Here is an 18,026-nt window from a genome sequence, read left to right as displayed (position 1 = left end):
TGGACTTCTTATTGTGACCATACCATTCTCCGAAACCTTTATTATAGCTGCTTGTTGCGTCGGTGGTACCTTCATCGGACCAAACGCAGGATTCCTTATCGTAACCATATTTGTATTTGGATTGTGAAGTATTCTAGCGGATTCTTCCGAAATGTTATTATCGTTAACCGAACACTCGGCATTCTTAATTGCACTTTGTATCAAATTGTTCGTACTGCTTGAACTCTTATTTTTCTTCTTCTTTTTCTTACCCGTTATCGTCTGACTTGGACGCATGTCTCTCGATAATTCTGAGAACAAAAGAATATATATATGTGTGTGTATTTATAAGAAAATATATATATATATAAATTGTTTATATATGTATCATTTTTAATTATATATATACATATGCAATTAAATTTATATAAGAAACAAATATAATTCTGAAAAAAATATGTATATATGTACGTGCGTGTATGTATCAATAATTAAACTTATCATATTAAATCAATTCATATACGTTATTTTATACAGTTCAATGATCGTTCAATGATATCGAACAATTAACATCGCTTACCTATTTCGTTTGGCTTTGGAAGTAAATCTTGTTTAAGTTTTCCAGTATCTACTACTATCACATTGCCACCAGCTTGTGGACTCGCATAACTAGATTGAACTCCGCTCATAGGAGCTGCTATTATCGTTGTTTGCTTTGGAGGATTAACCGGCTTAGGCATCGGTGCTGATTTAATAGGAAGTGGTTTAACGGGTACGTCGACCTTCGTTATCGTGATGCCTGGTGGTAATTTAAGATTTTCTATATTGATTTTGGTATTTAAACTAATATCTCTAAATTGGGAGCTCAGCGATGAATTTATTACGTCGTCCGACGTAGATGGTATAGCTGAGAACGATCCTTGTTTAATCGTATTACTATTTCCCTTTATTTGTAACTTTTGTTGCTCGTTCTTCATAGATTTATTTGTATTAGTTATATTTACAAGTTTCTTATGTTTATTATTTATACCGACATTCTCATTAATTTTCTCATGTTGATTCTTTGTCTTTATAACTGGTTCAAGTGTAACGTTACACTTATGTATATCCGTCATTTGCGTAATATTAACAGATCTGTTTGTCTTCTTAACTTGAGTATTTTGTTGTAAATTCTTACTCTTACTCGATAGATTCTGTTGATGCTGCGAGACATTTTCTTTGGTTTCAGAATTCTTCTTATCCTTCTTAGACTTTGTAGTTTTAATTTCGTTAACACCATGCTGTTGTATTTTCCGTTCTTCGGTTTGTTTAATACCTTTCGACTTTTCGTTGTTGGTTTGATACTTCGTCGTATGCTTCGCGTCGCACACTTTAACTTGTTGCTGTTGTTTTGTACTACTGGCTTGATGTAACTTATTACTTTGTATAGTTTCGTTATTGCTAGATGCTTTGTTACTTTTCTTCCTTTTATTATTATTATTATTGTTGTTGTTGTTGTTGTTGTTGTTGTTGTTGTTGTTGTTACATAAATTTTGTTCTTGTTCAGATTTATGTAAAGGAACTTCCTTGGTTTGTCCATTTACCAACGTAAATAAAACTTTATCCTCCGCAGGAGTTTGTCCTTTTAACGTTATTGTAACCGTTGGTTCCGTACTATTAGATTCCATTATTCTTTTAATCGTAACGATTTGTGGTTGATTTTCTGTATGTTGAACAGGCTCTACGTTAGCATTCATTTTAGCTTCCTCTTGCTTCCTCATTTCTCTCCTTAATTTTTTCCTTTCTTTCTTAGTCAATTGTTTATCCGTTAATTCCATTGCTGCCAATTTGTCTACGATATGATTGGCATTGTCTTTTGTATTCAATGCGTTAATATTCGTCGTTCCTTTAAAAGCTTTATTACTAAATTCAAGTTTTCCACTTTTTATATCGATCTTACTCGGTTGATTAGAATTTGTAATTTGTTCTAACTTATCCGCATTCGATATATTTTTCATCTTCAAATTCGCTGTTACCGAAGATGCGATTTTTACTTTGTTATTACCAGAATTATTTGTATTAATATTGCACGTCTCTTGCTTCTCCTTCTTCTTATTCGTTATATGTTTTCCACTTGATAAAATGTTTGGATTGGATGTAGGTAAAATCGACACTTCGGGAAGATTGCACTGAGGTAAAAATCTTTGATTGACAGGTTTCTGAGAATCGACAACGGTGATCGTAACCTCCGGTGTCTTCTTTTGTAATTCTATTAATTTCTGCTTCTCCGCTTCCTGTCTGTCCTTTTTCATCTTCTCTTGCAACTAACAAATGTTAAAACGCGAATACAAAAGTTAGTTTGCTTCTTTCTTTCTTTCTTTTTGTCTTTTTTATTTATTAAAAAAAAAAAATTAAAAAAAAAGACATCAGTTATATCATTCAACGCAATTAACACTAACCTTACGTTGCTTCTGTCTTGCCTTTTTCTCAGCCTTCTTGTTATTATCCTTCTTCCCATTCTGATTACCTTCGATAAAGTCCAATAATTCTTCTAAATTTCTTTGATCCCGAGGATCTTCCGATAATGTTGTCGATACAGGAGTATTTGATCTTAACGCTAAATTATTCATAATTGGTTTGGATTCCTGATTGACATTGGAAAGTGGCAATGCCACGTCAACCAGACTTTTTGGCGTACTATACGTAGCTTTACATTTTTTAGCTTTTTTCTTTGTCAATATTTGCCTTAATCGTTCTCTCATCTCGTTATAATTTCTACTAACTGGTGCTACAGATGGCTTAAAAAAAAAAAGGAAAGAAAAGAAAAGAAGGAAAAAGAATTATTACTTTGCAATAAACCACTTCTACTTGTCATTGACAAATTCCCAATTAGCATTAGAAATTTATCACGATTAAAGATATGTAAAATCATTAAGAAATGTTTCAAACTTACAACTCCATGACCAAAAACTTCGCAATAACAGCAATCGCAATGTCTACTAGAATCTCTTTGTGCGGAGCTACTGGTTGAACAAGAATCTTCTTGACTGCTTGCAGAGTCGGAACAATCTCCGTCTCCAGAACTTACTGTAAGATTAAATCGTAAGAAATGTTACTATTACAACAAAAAAAGACATTAAATATTATCATGAAGAAAAGATTTATTTTGTACTAACAATCGTTACACGATACCCTCTTGATGTGTTCGACATTTGTTTGTTTATGACAAGCGTGTGAGTTATGATTGTTGTGGGTATGAAGTTTGTGCGAAGGCACTGTACTTTTTGTCACATCCGGAACAGATCTATGAGTATACGGATGAGTGGTAGTACCTGCCATAACGAGAAACATATTCTTATAAATCCTTCAATGACAAATATTCTAAACTGTCATAATATATTTCTACTTACTTGGAAATGTGATACGATTATGATTTGAATTAGGTGTTTGTGTCGTGGAATGCCTTGTTTGCGTTTGCGTAGATTGCGTAGATCCCGTTTTAACAGTTGGTTTAGTTAATTCTTGATTACAATTGACCGCAACTGAATTGGATGATATCTCTTTAGGATGAGTATTGGTAACAGCAGGTTCTTCTAAAACTGTACAAAAATTAAGAATTAAAATAACAAGATAGTATTAACGTCTTAACATCGTTACATATAATTAATACTAACTTTTTGTTAAACACGGACAAATATCCCATTTTCTTTTTGAATTTAAAAGACAAGGACAGGGAGGATCTTCTATAGTTCCTTTCTTCCTTTCAGCTATTTCTTTTGCATGTAGATGCACACATTGACAAGGTTGTGGAGTAGATGGCTGTGTATCAATATTATCATCTACGTTCTTTAAAATAATATCTTTTTCTTCTTTAAGACCAATTGTATCTTTCATTTCTTCGAATAGTTTTTTTAATTGAATTTCAGTATTACTGCTATTAGTAGCGGTAAAGTTAATAATGTGTTCTGTAAAAATTAACAGGTCAGATGGAACTATATTTTATCCTTACGAATGCTCAAATCAAATAATAACAAAATATTCATTTACTCATTAATCCATTAGCGATTATAGGAAAGAAATTTACGTTGTCCGTTGGTAATTCGATATTTCCAATACGACCGTTTCCACTCTAAAAATTTTCGTTTCGTGTCAAAATAATTATGCTACGATATGTGATATATCTTTTTTCTTATTCACGCAAATATATTATACCTACCACTGGAGCTGTCGAAGGCTTTGTACATTCTTGACATTTACAATCGTTTTCTTCTTCCACGATACTATCTTCTATAGATATATCTTTTCCATGACTCCTATTATGCAAAATATGTATTTATACTTGTATATAACATACGATTCAATTTCAATCAAACTATTTCTACATACCTGACTCTTCTAATCGCAAATTGTTCTAAATGATTTGATGCATGCGCATAAGCTAAAGAGTCTGGATCGTTCTCATTAGCTACCATATGTCTCACTGTAAGTTCTCTTGCAATATCAACTAATTTTTGATGACGAGCTTTGTTCCAGTCATCCAATAAAATTTGGACTACTTCAAGACATTGAGATATATTAAGTGAATCTGAGCTAAATGAGCTAAAATCTGGAGTAGGACTTGAGGATTTACCATCTGTACTAGATGCACCATGTTTCGCTAGTTCGATGAAAGCAGTTAATTGCCCATCGATGTCTTGCATTTTGCTAGAAATGGAGAGCAAAATTATAAAAGATCTAAGCAAATATAAAAAACAAAAAAATATAAAACAATTGTTATCCATACCTTCCACCATCCGATAATTTCATCAATTTCCGTATTTCCATGATCTTTCGAATAGTTGTAAATAATCCCCAGCCTTCTCTAATGTGCCTGAGTTGTGTCATTTGTACTGCTTGTTCTGCACTACAATTTATATTAAACATTTAATTTCTTTTAACTACTATTTTTTTCTCTGTGATATAAATTATTTTCCAATGGTTTTGTTTAATTACAATGGGAATACATTACATACTTATATTTAACCATCCATGGCTCTATCTCTGGCCACAGGCTACGTATCGTTATCATTTCATCATCAAATGACAGATATCTACGAATTAGTTCCTGATATTCCAAGCCTTTCAGTAGCAAAACTTTCCTTAACTGCGAATTATTAAATTAATAAAATGATCTTAATCCTCTTATTTATATTAATAGTTTATATATATATATATATATATATATATATATATATATATAATTAATCAACATGGAAAGTAAAGTTTAATTTATCTTTTACCTGTACAAGAAAAGGAGGCAAATTATTTTGTACCAATGGATTATTATAGACATAAATTTGATATAATTTCTTAATAAAACAATCCCATGTTAAATTAAATTTACACAGATGTTTTTTTAGCGGTTTTACTATTATAGAAATTTTAAAAGCGGTTGATATTAACGCATCATAGTCATCCAAAAGCCCTACATAAAATAATACAATATTCTTGTATAAAGTAATAATCGCTGATTTTAAACATTACCAATGTTATTAAATTAAAATATATACCAACCGGCAAGAAAGATTTCGGCTAAATTATTCACACTACGGTCATCTAGAAGTGCCAATAGGCGTACTTTAACTTCTACAACAAATTCTTGTGCCTGACCCACTAACCTCATAAATAATTGATAAGGATCCCTTTTGCATAATCTGTAATAGAGGTATATAAATTGCTATATATTTTACAAATTTTTCTATAATTATTATTCTATTGCATCTATAATTACGATTTAACTTGAAAAACAGATAAATAGGTTTGAATACTTACTGAGTCACCGTATCGTGCATATCGATCAAAGGAAACATTTCATGTTGGGATTGTAAAGTATCGGACGAGTGAGAAACTTTCAAAGCGGTTTTAAAAACTGCGCGTATTTGCTGCCTTAAATTAGACCAAAGGTTCTGAAATTTCATGGCAGCTTGAAGCTCCTCACGGAATATATCTCTGCGCTCATTGAAAACACGCTTGGTTAGGAAAGATTTGTTAACGGAATAAATAAATATTATAATACTGTACTTTAGTGATCCTTATCATTATCGTTGCATTACCTGTTAGCTTTATAAACATCGCACGAACATGACTCTCTACTTCGTCTTGAAGGACTATGAATCGATATTGATTTTGTAGATAGATTATGGGGTGATACCTCTGGACTTGTAGATACAATAGAACGTTTTATATTTTCAGAATACACTGTTTCACTGTCGGAAGTATCAACCTCGCTTTCATTTATAGTCATACTCTAGAAACATTAATGTTAATTTTTATTAGAAATACGATTCAAACACGATCCTGAAAGTTTTTCTAGCAACATACCGTAAGAGGAACATAGTCCGTAATATCGGTAGATATAACGGTTTCTTCCTCTATGTCACCTGCTATGTCAACCCCCAATCGCATAAAATCAACATTAAAACAACATTGGGGATCATTGTGCGTACAATTTTTTGCTAGAGTTTCACCCATCAAGACGACGTTTCCTTCCTTTGCTCTCTCACATTGATCTTCCTTTCCGTCACTACCGCTCATTATTTTAATAAATCTAATAGAACAATAACACAATAGAATATCCACGGTATTAGTACCCGAGTAGAGAAACAACTGATACGTTCTTTTTTTTTCCTAAAAATTTTATTAACTACCGCGTAAACACCTGCACGGCATCAGTCAACACTCAGTCAATATGGCGTCGTCTCGCGTGTTGATCATACGTAAAAGAAAACTTAGATTCGTAATCGACTCGTAAATTTATGTTCGCTCGTGATGCCTACGTAGCGTTGCAATCATCCTTTTCTCTATCGCCTTTACAATTGCATTTTACAATATCTACTTATGACGATAACATTATCGTAAAATGATAATATCTTTTTTTATCGACTCTAATAATACGTTACAAAATATATATATATGTATATATATATATATATACTTATATTTATGTATATATATTTATCAACTTTATTTTTAAAAATGTTTCGTTAAGAATATGGAAGTTATACTTAAAATGAAGCAAGAAAGATTTATACGTTTTACGTGTAATTTTCAAGCTATATAGGTACGTAATTTTTACAGAAAAAAAAAAAAAGAAAAAAAATTGTATGAAGAGCATCTAACAAAAGTTTTATTATAAAACTGTATTATCGACCGGAGATACTTTTACATCAGAAACCATTTTTCATGTTACAGAAAATATCGTCGGTAAATTACCATAAGTAGATTATAATATTTGTACGCAACAAAACATTCAAAGATTATATATATATATATATATATATATATATATATATATATGACTGTTTGAGTTATATTTTAGTTTTTAATCCTTATTTTCTAAAGTATCCATTTATTACAATAAATTAAAACCAAATTCAATTGTTTTTTAACCACGATTTAATACAGTAACAAATTTTCAAAGTCTAATTATAGTACTATTGCGTATTTATAATACAAATATTATTTTTAACATTTGATTTTATTCTCATTAAAAATCAAAAAAAAAAAAAAGAAAAAGAGAAAGAAACATGAAAACAATTTTGTACAAATACAAAGAGCGATGAATTACAATAAAAAAAAATCTGTATTAACGTTATTCAATGTACTTATTTCTTTGGTATAAAATGAAGATATATTCCTTCGGATGGTCTCAAAATGAGAGCACCGTAAAACTTAATGTTGTCCTGTTTTTGAACGCTTTTCACTTTCCATTTACGTAAAATCGCGGTAAGAACGAATTTCTCTTCCAATAGAGCATATTTTTGTCCAAGACAATTTCTCGGTCCTGCGCTGAACGGTATGTAAGAATATGGATGCCTGCCCTTCGAATTTTCTGGTAAAAATCTATCGGGATTAAATTCTTCCGGATTTGGCCATATATCCGGATGTCGGTGTGTACCAAACGAGCTCAAAGCCACAACGCAACCTTTTGGAATGATGTAATCATCTGAATAAAAAATTTAAAAAAAATAAATTAATAAATTTTAATAAATAACTTTTTAACAAAAAGTAGGATGTAATCAGATATGAAAGTACAATGATAAAATTTACAAAGAATCAAATAAAAAATTACAATGATGAATGATAAATGATAAAATTTACACTTGCCTATCTTCACGTCCTCCGAAAGTTTTCGTAAAAATCCAGGAGCACTGGGATACAATCTCAATGCTTCTTTAGCCACCCTATCTAGATATTTCAATTGAGATATCTCTTTCGTCGTAGCTGATTCGTTCGAATCGCTAAAAATATAATCGAGCTCCTCGTGTACCTTATTTTGTATATCCTCGTTGTTACCCAAAAGGAAGAGCGTCCAACTTATGGCCGCAGCGGTTGTATCGTGTCCCTTTGAAAAAATTTCAAAATCGGCTTCGAATATATTGTCTTTCTTTCTTTTTTTACATCCTATATAAATACAGATGACTGTGACGTATAACTTACAGCAAACATAACAGTATCCACTTGTTCTCTTAATTCCTCATCCGTCATATGATTTCCATCGCTTTCTCTGGCATCTAATAAGAGATCCAAAAAAGCTTTTCTTGTTGGTTTACCTACGATCGAATAAATAACAAAAAAAATAAACATAAAGTACGATATTGTCGAATAAAAATATTTTTCATTTCTTTTTATATATATATATATATTTTTTTTTTTTCTTTAAACATCCTCTTAATGATTAGGATAAAACATTAATAATATTTATATGATTGTTAATTATAAAACAAGCATACCTATCTCATTAAATATTAGAGAGTCTTCATCGGCTATATTACATTTTGATTCTCTCACCAATTTCTTTTTTTTAATCACCTGAAAAACGATATAAAAATTTCGTTAAAAACGATTGTCTACATCGTCAGGATAAAATTAATAAATAATCGTTTAAGTTTATCGTCGTTATATTAATTTACCTCTCGAGTAAATGTATGCATAATATTTATGGCAGAATAATACTCCTTTCCTACTTCGGTCAATGCAAATACCCAATCCCAGGCTAGCCAGGGACGAAATATACGATACATAAGTAATTCGGTGAATCTTGAAATATATTTATCAATTTAATAATTAAATTTAATAAGTAAACAATAAGATTTATATATATTTTTATATATATATATTATAAAATATATTATGTATATATATATATATATATATATATATATATATATATTTATAATAATTTATTACATATAAAGAGTAATAAAAAAAAAAGCACGAACGAATCATTTGGCAACATATTGAACATACATATATTCCAATGTTGCATTAGCAATATTTTTTGCCTTTTTTCGTAATAAGTTTATCTTGAAAACCTTGAACTAATTTTATTGAACTTTCTAAGAAAATTTCTCTGGACTCATTCAATATCTTGCCAAGAGACTAATTTACGACATCGAGCGTTCAGAAATAATAAATGTTAATTTCCAACGTAATCGATTGATTTTGAGAATCCATGTTAATCAAACATTTCTTTTTCATTGATATCGGTAAATACTACAAACCCTTAAAATGTCGAACCATCTGTTTTTTCTTTCTTTCTTTCTTTCTTTCATTTCTTTTCTTTTTCTATCACATATATCAAATTAACGATAATATAATTATTCTGCTTACCTATGAACGGCCTTGCCATATTCATTCTCCGTATCTTCTTGCATATTTATATTCACTCCCATTGCCGTCTCTGAAATAAATAAACCAATGAACAAAGTCTAAAGATAATGTAATATGATCTCGGTAAAATATTTTTAATTGTATATACGTTTAAGTGCATTAATGCGATTAAATAAATTAAATATGTATTAATAAGACAATATATAAGTCTGTGTCGTTCGAGAGATTGATTCATAGAAGAAAAAAAAAAAAAAGGGAAAGAGAAACATCGAATTTAACTTTCGAAGCATTACTTGAAGAAGAAGAAGAAGAAACAATTATAGACATCACAATAAAATTATACCGCATATCACATCCAATGTGCATCGATTGGCGTATGGAAATATGTCGATCGATTCCTGTGGATTTATGTTTATGTGTTTTTCGAGACATTTCACAAAAATATCTGCTTTCTCTGACATCACAATTGCGTATTGTTCCAATATGTTAAAATGAAAAGCAGGAGTGATCAACTTCCTGTCTCGCATCCATTTCTTTCCTGAAATCGAACGAAATAAATTTCCTTTTTATCTTTTTCTATTTGTTTTTTTTTTCTTTCTTTTTTGAATACCTTTTAATATTCTTTTCTTTTCTGTCTAATATAATTTTCTCATTTTCTTTTTTTTACATTCATATCAAACATTCAAGACACGTTGTTTTATCAACGTAAGAAAATTATTCTAAAAAATATTTCAAAATATATTTGATAGGTTACGAGAGAACGAGCAACGTCTACATTTTCTCGTTCGTTATTATCGTAAAACAAAATTCTTTTGATTAATCGCGAGGGAAAGAATTTTTACCTGTTGACGTTAAAAGTGCCTGTCCCAACCAAGGTTCCATGTATTTGTATAGGGGTGCCTTTTCTATATTCGTAGTACTTCGAAGAATTATCTGAAAGTATTTTTATGGTAAAAGAAAATTTTATTAATTAATTGATTAATCAATTAATTAATTAATCAATTAATAAGATAAATAAATAAATAAATAAACCATTATCGAGAATACAAATAAGATCTTTGATAAACCAACCTCGATATGTTCGGGTTTATGTATGTGAACGGTTGCTTCGGTCCCTAACCAGGTTCTAAATAATCCATCCTTGTATTTAATCGAACAAATTTGTACTTTCAAAAGTCGATCTATAAAGTAAGCATAATTTATATAATTCGTATTATTGTGATTCGAAGATAAAAAAGAAAAAGAAAATAGAAAAAAGGAAAAAAAGAAAATGGAAAAGAAGATGAAGAAGAAGAAGAAATAGAAGGAGAAATAGAAAAATGTTCTTATCTCGTACCATTCATAAAATAAACAGGAAATTATATAATAATAATAAAAGTACATTGATCGGATATCAAACGATACGCCAATAATTATATAATTTATCTTCTTTTTTTCTTTTTCTTTTTTTTCTTTTTGTTTTGTTGACTGTAGTAATAATAATAATAATAATAATAAAATAATAATATTGTATAAAATATAATATGGAAGAACAATATTAATGAAAAGATATGTCGTTTATGAATATTATTATTATTTCCGGGGTGAAAAAAAGAAAGTAAAAAGAAATAAAAACGTCATGAATAATCTTCTGCAAGTATTTCATTTTCTTATCAAATGACACGAATGAAATTACAAAATAGCAGAAATGAGCGTTAATAAAGAACTGTATCCGTTCGATAAGAGTCTTTGACAGACAAATTGCGACGTGATAATAAAATCATTGATATTTTTCATTGGTGCGATTAGAGTGTGAATCAATGAAAAAAGGGAGAGGGAGAAATAGAGGAGAGAAAAAGAGAGAGAGAGAAAGAGAGAGAGAAAGAGATATGGATTATACATATTCTTACAATTCTACGTATAAGTGCAACGAAAAAAAATCACAATTAATGATAATTAAAGAGCTTGCTCTTGATAACATAAAATAGATAAGAGGTTGGATACGAAGGTTACTCTATTCGTTTATATGATAAAAATTCATACGATTATTGTACAAATGTAAATTTATATATGTATTATAAATCTCTTTATAATTCTTTAATAATTTTTTTTATAATAATACGTATGTAAATATTTATAAGTATCTATAAATATCTAGTCTTAATATAGTAAGACTTCCTATGTGACGCTCTCTAAATAAATAAAATTGAAAAAAAAAAAGATAATAATAAAATTGTTTGTATTAAATATGTATTTTTTCTTATTCTTTCTATAGAATATCGTGTTATATCTATTTGTTTGTTCTTTCTTTTTTTTTTTTTTTTTCTTTACACACACAGACAAAAACATGTGAGAGAAGAGAGAAACATGAAGAAAATAGAAAAAAAAAAAGAACAGGAAAGTAAAATATATACGAGTTACCTTCTTTTTTTAATTTTCTTGCGGACGATGAAGTACCAAATAAAATATTCCCTCGAGGTCCTGGAAGTTTGTTGACCGTTTTACGAAAAACATATGCACTGTATAACGATAAAAATATTTTTATGAAAATAAGAACGCTTATACTGGTCAATATCAAAAACGTCGAATCCATAATTTGTATTAATTTAATAATTATTATATTTATATATACTTGTTAACAATTACGACGATTGTCACACATCGACTGTCTTCTTAATGCATCAACCAAGATGATGCATATATAAAGCGATCGTAGAGACAATTTTTTATTTAGCTTTGAAATCACGTGAATCACTGTCAGAACGACGATCGGCTACGATCATTGGCGTAAAATTCAACATAATAACAATAATCTGCATAGTGCGTGTTATTTTAAGTTAAAGTTGATTCAGTTGGAATGAGAATAATTTTTATCAATTTAATTATTTATACAGAGAAAGATTAATCCCGGATATCGATATGATTCTTTTGAAATTCCTTTAATGGAAAAGAAGAAAAATTAAAAAAAAATGACTTTTATTTGTTAATTGTTGAAAGGGGTAAGGAGTAGAACGGGTGGTGTAGAAATAAGGATGGAGATACGAAGAAAGTTATAAAAAAGATTATTTATAATATCTGTACAATGTTACGAATCAATTGCAGCTACATCTTGCGATATAAATATTTATAAACATTATACGACGTTACGTTAATGGTGAAGAAAGAAGAAAAAGAAACAAGATAATGAATAAATAAATAAATAAATAAATAAATGAAACAGTTAGAACAGTGACATTATAGAAATTTTATTGTACGTATTGAAGGATTTTATATACCGTATGTAAATATTTGATAATTTCTACAATTTTATAACTTTTGTACTTTTGTAAAATCTTTTGGTAATAAACAGACTTATATGTATATAGTATTATATGTATATTAATAATATAACAGGTACTGTAACATACACTTATTATAACAGATATTATTATATATTATTATATGTTATATCGGTATTATATATATATATATTTCATGTTGCATTTTCTGAAATAATGTCCATTATTAATTAACGATGAAAAATATTATTCTTTCTTAACAATAGTCAAAATTTATACGATCCAATTATCAAAACATTTTTTGACGAAATAATCTTGTCTGACAAATGGAAATTTTTTTTTTTTCATTCTATTACGTGAACTATCCTCAACGCGAAAAATTCATAATTCGTAGAAACAAAAACTTATTCGCTGAATTTAATTCATCAATGGATAATTCAAGTGATACTAATTTTATTGAAAAAAAAAAACTAATTCTCTCTCTCTCTCTCTCTCTCTCTCTCTCTCTCTCTCTCTCTCTCTCTCTCTCTCTCTCTCTCTCTTTCTCTCTCTCTCTCTCTCTCTCTCTCTCCTTGCTTTTGTTTGCTCTTCTCATTTTCTCGGTACAAAATACAAATGTAGATCATGTAACGGTTGTAAAACGATAGAATGATATATCTTGACGTCCTTTCGTTGAATTGAAGATTTAACGATCCATTTTCGCAACAACATTGCTATAACTAATTTCTGTTCTAGACTCGCGTATTTCTGTCCGATACAATTTCTTGGTCCGGCGCTAAACGGTAAAAAAGAATAAGGATTTCTATGTTGCGTTTCATCGGTCGAAAATCTATCTGGATCAAATTTCTCTGGATTCGTCCAAATTTCGGGATCGTGATGCAAACCATAAGCGTGAATCGACAATATTGTATTCTTTGGAATTACGTATTTATCTGGAAAAATAAAAATAACAAAAAATTATTATCGACAACATTTTATTGATAAAATAATATATATATATTATTGATAAAATGACGAATACGAGATTATATAGATGTTTATATACCTATCGTTATTTCCTCTGTTATTTGCCGTGAATATGCAGGTATTACTGGAAAGAGCCTTAAAGTTTCCTTACACACCATTTCCAAATATTTTAATTGGAAAATTGTTTTTATACTGATTGCACTGTCGAATTCATCGAATACATTTTTAAGTTCCTCGTAAACTTTATCTTGTATTTCAGGCTCGGTTGCCAAACATAACAATGTCCAAACAATAGCGGAAGAACTAGTATCGTGACCCTAATTACGTTATTTTAATATCGTTAAATATATCATCGTATAATATTATGAATATTGCGCTGTGTATTATTTACATTATACGATATAAAATATCGCAAGATACGTATAAACAAATATAAAATATTTATTTTAAAGGATTAAAGAATCGAAACATTCGATTTGAAAAAAAAATTGAATTTAAAGCGCAAAGTCCTTAACTCATTTAATATTTTATATTCTTTAACAAAACTTGTTTATTTAAAAAAAAAAAAAAAGAAAGAAAGAAACTTTATAATCGCGTATAAATGAAATTAATCTTCTCGATCGAGTTTAAATCGATTTATCGTTTTCTTTTTTCATTTTTATCTCTTCTTTCTTTTTCTACTTACAGCGAACATTATTGTATCTACTTGTTCCCTTATATCCTCGTCCGACAATGGATTAGAATTATTTTCGTTTATATCTAATAAGATATCTAAAAAGGCTTTCTTTTTTTTTCTACCTGAAATATCAATAGTTTTACAGTAGATCGTATGTATAAAATATACGGGTGAGGATAAAGAGGAAGATGTTATCTAATAAAAATAAATAATTAATTCGTTCGATACCAAATTCGTCAATTTCGCTGGCTTCTTCGCGTTTTAATCGACGTGCCTCTTTTTTCTTCTTTATCACCTGTAAAATAAAATACAATACGATTAGAAAATTTATTGGCAAACGTAGATACTATGATCTATATTTAATACTATATATCAACGATCATACTATGTCAAATAAATGTAGATGATATATTATAAAAAACATTTCTATTTACTTAGTCAGAATTTTTATTAATTAACGATAAGTATTTAAAAAAAAAAAGAATTAGTAGTATACATAAATATTTGGAACAGTATTTAGAATCAAATATTTATAGATAATATAAATTTTTAATATAAATAATTAAGTGTCCGAATTAAGTGTTTGGATCGCGTCTGAATTTATTATAAATATTTATGATATATTTAAAGTACTGAGAAGTTATTATGTTTAAAAATATTTTGTTAAAATGTTAATAATTTTTGTATCAATCGTTGTAATTCTGATCGCTTATATTACGTACCGATATTTTATATTATTTAAAATTTTATTTATGTTACTTTACTTTATACTTTATCAATAATAATTATCATTTCAATACTAATATATATATGTATATATGTGTATAAATAAATAAATAAAAAATTCACCTCTCTGTCAAAACGATGTATCTCCTTGATTGATGAAAAATATTTCTTCCCTTGGGCTGTCAAAGCAAATATGCAATCAAAATTCAGCCAAGGACGTATAATACGATACATTACTGCACTAGTGACTCTGAAATATGTGAGAAAACGAAAATTGAAAAAAAAAATAAATAAATACAAATAAAAACAAAAAATTACAAAGTATCATTCGTTATATATAGTATATCCATTTTTATTTGAGGATACTCTCGTACCTGCGTATGTGATTGCTGTAACCAGTAGTTGCATTTTCCTGTGCATGTATGTTAACGCCCATTGCAGTTTCTAACAAAAAAAAAAAAAGATAAAAAAAGAACAGAAAAGATAAAATAGTCGATAAAAAATAATATAGTCTTTTTCATGACACAAAAAAAAATAATAGTCGCTTTTGTCAATAGTTTTTTTTATAATTATACGCGTTTTTACAATGATTGTATAGAAATATTTTGATTGGAGTCTTATTAATGATTTAATAAATAAATTTATTATTAGTGATCGGATACTAGTATTAATAGTATTACGTATTATAAAAAATTTGAGTATTGTACTTGCCGCATATAACATCCAACGTAAAATCAGAAATCAATGGATTAATATTGATTCCCTTTTTTCCTAAATTTTTTTCCAATTCTTTCTCTATACGATTAATCAAAATTTCAGCCTTTTCCACCATTATTGTTATAAAATTATCGAGCGCAGAAAAGTGAAATGCCGGAGTAATCAATTTCCTGTCGTGGAACCATTTAGAACCTGAAACGATGAATTACTTTATTATTTCTTTATTTCATTAAAACTTTTATGAAAATATATATATCTTCTTTCATTGATAAAAAGATATATATATATATATATATATATATATATATATATATATATATGTACACTTACCTCTCGATGTTATAAGACCATTTCCTAACCAAGGCTTAAAGTTATTGTAAAAGAATGATTTGTTTATGTTCGTACTATTTTTGAGAAGGATCTGTGCAAAAATGACAAAGGAAAAAAATAAAAAGATTAATAAATAAAAACAATAAAAGTTCATATCAATTCTTTAACATTAATAATACTAATAATAATAATAATAATAATAATAATGATAATAATATAATAATAATAATAATAATAATGATAATAATATAATAATAATAATAATTTTAATTTCGATATGAATATAATTTTTTTTCTTTGCTTACTTATAACGTCCATGGAGATTATCTAGCACATTTTTTGATATCTACGTACCTGTACATATTCGGGCTTGTAAATGTACACTAATGCTTGATTTCCCAACCATAATTTATAAATCCCTTTTTTATATCGAAACGGATCTTTACAGTAGGATTCATAATATTCTAAAAAAGAGAGAAAGAAAATTAAAAAAAAAAAAAAAAAGAAAAAAGATTGCTATCAATTTCATTTTTGTTTCCTATTCTTTTCTTTTTTTATCTTTTTCTTGTTTCTCCGTAAAATCGTACATACGTACATTATTTAAACGATTGTCACAATATATGAATTCGATGATCGATCATTATATTTATTTATGTAATACCGATATGTATATATTTAATTATTATTATTATATATGTGTTTGTGTGTGTGTACACGTAATTTTTTATTAAAAAATAAGCTTACCGTATTTCGTTAATTTCATTAAATTGATTAGGATACCGATGAAGGGAAAACCAACAGTACCAGGTATTCTATTAATCGTCTTACGATAAACATAGATTTTATAAAACTTCGATAATATTTGAAGAAATATAACTATGAACAGAGTAATTAGTATAATCGTTAATACCATTTTATAATGTTATATAACTTATATATTAAAAACACAATTCGATTCGCGGTATCACGGTATTTTAAACAAGAAACAGAAGTTATACGTCTTTTTATATTTAAATAGGTCTTACTATTCATGAACATAAAAATTTCAAGAACAACAATTACAATTTTAAGATAACAGTTAGAACGAATAATCTTAAATATGTTTAATTTGTATTTTCTTCTCTTATTATTATTAATATCAGTAAGCTAATATTTGTTGAGTCACGTTATTCTATAATTTCATCTTTTTTTTTTCTCTTACGTCAATAGTACTACAACAACGATAGTAGAATTACAAATTGGACATAATTTTTATAACACTATAATTTTATGACAATAAAATTTTCATTGATATTTCGCAATTTATATTTAAAGAATAAGAAAAAGAAGAAAGAGGAAACAACTCTCTCTCTCTCTCTCTCTCTCTCTCTCTCTCTCTCTCTTTCTCTCACTCACTCTTTCTCTTTTTCTCTTATACATTGGAATAATACTGAAAGAAAAACTATTCAATTTGAAGAACCGATCAAATATAAATATTCTATGACTAATCGCAGGTATAATAGTAAAACGACAATTCGCCGGAAAAAAAAAAAGAAAAAAAACAAAGAAACGAAAAATAAAGAAAAGAAAAAAAATGGATATATCATAATCCTTCAAACCGACTATCATTAGTATACCACTTAAGATAATTTGCACACACGAATTATGTGTATGTGTGTGTGTGTGTATACGTGTGAGTGTGTGCTACATATAAAAGCGAAAGAAAATATAAAAAATAAAAATAAGCGAAGTTTCTTATTCGATCG

General features: G+C 28.3%; 2 protein-coding genes across 9 annotated transcripts in view; both read right to left on the bottom strand.

Annotated features, from left to right (window-relative positions):
* Positions 1-6,838, bottom strand: part of LOC127071262 (uncharacterized) — a 22,104-nt gene extending 15,266 nt beyond the window's left edge. For 5 of the 8 annotated variants that reach the window (XR_007784954.1, XR_007784955.1, XM_051010331.1 and 2 more), the window contains exons 1-17: positions 6,319-6,838; positions 6,051-6,244; positions 5,770-5,946; positions 5,512-5,651; positions 5,238-5,422; positions 4,971-5,101; positions 4,742-4,861; positions 4,345-4,662; positions 4,175-4,271; positions 4,006-4,087; positions 3,633-3,923; positions 3,369-3,557; positions 3,135-3,290; positions 2,912-3,045; positions 2,418-2,756; positions 560-2,282; positions 1-290 (exon numbers count right to left, since the gene is read on the bottom strand). The exon at positions 1-290 is cut by the window's left edge. Coding sequence is in view for 4 of the 8 variants with exons in the window: in XM_051010331.1 (XP_050866288.1) it covers positions 1-290; positions 560-2,282; positions 2,418-2,756; positions 2,912-3,045; positions 3,135-3,290; positions 3,369-3,557; positions 3,633-3,923; positions 4,006-4,087; positions 4,175-4,271; positions 4,345-4,662; positions 4,742-4,861; positions 4,971-5,101; positions 5,238-5,422; positions 5,512-5,651; positions 5,770-5,946; positions 6,051-6,244; positions 6,319-6,531 (4,779 nt within the window). In the remaining 4 variants the exon portion in view is untranslated. The remainder of the gene's footprint in view (positions 291-559; positions 2,283-2,417; positions 2,757-2,911; positions 3,046-3,134; positions 3,291-3,368; positions 3,558-3,632; positions 3,924-4,005; positions 4,088-4,174; positions 4,272-4,344; positions 4,663-4,741; positions 4,862-4,970; positions 5,102-5,237; positions 5,423-5,511; positions 5,652-5,769; positions 5,947-6,050; positions 6,245-6,318) is intronic. The other 3 variants (XR_007784953.1, XM_051010329.1, XR_007784956.1) reach the window with 2 other exon arrangements.
* Positions 6,839-7,120: 282 nt separating this feature from the next.
* On the bottom strand, positions 7,121-17,209 carry LOC127071474 (uncharacterized). Its single transcript, XM_051010775.1, has 20 exons — positions 17,026-17,209; positions 16,636-16,745; positions 16,282-16,372; positions 15,946-16,143; positions 15,609-15,678; positions 15,358-15,484; positions 14,737-14,803; positions 14,518-14,630; positions 13,912-14,149; positions 13,461-13,798; positions 12,010-12,223; positions 10,681-10,790; positions 10,452-10,542; positions 9,953-10,147; positions 9,610-9,679; positions 8,910-9,036; positions 8,730-8,808; positions 8,437-8,549; positions 8,104-8,341; positions 7,121-7,942 (listed from the first exon to the last, which is right to left on the bottom strand). The coding sequence occupies exons 1-20, from the start codon at positions 17,192-17,194 to the stop codon at positions 7,602-7,604; spliced, it is 3,099 nt and encodes a 1,032-aa protein (XP_050866732.1). The 5' UTR covers positions 17,195-17,209; the 3' UTR covers positions 7,121-7,601.
* Positions 17,210-18,026: the final 817 nt, after the last annotated feature.

Source organism: Vespula vulgaris, chromosome 21 (genome assembly GCF_905475345.1).
Source record: "Vespula vulgaris chromosome 21, iyVesVulg1.1, whole genome shotgun sequence".
Lineage (NCBI taxonomy): Eukaryota > Metazoa > Arthropoda > Insecta > Hymenoptera > Vespidae > Vespula > Vespula vulgaris.
The sequence above is the reverse complement of the archived record's forward strand: the minus strand, read 5'-3'. Positions and strand labels throughout refer to the sequence as shown.

Coding starts and splice junctions, on each gene's coding strand:
- LOC127071474 (XM_051010775.1), bottom strand. CDS start 17,194: ATGGTATTAACGATTATACTAATTACTCTGTTCATAGTTATATTTCTT. Junction 16,373..16,635: donor ACAAGCCCGAATATGTACAG/GTACGTAGATAT, acceptor ATTTTTGCACAG/ATCCTTCTCAAAAATAGTAC. Junction 14,804..15,357: donor TACATCGTTTTGACAGAGAG/GTGAATTTTTTA, acceptor TTTATTTTACAG/GTGATAAAGAAGAAAAAAGA.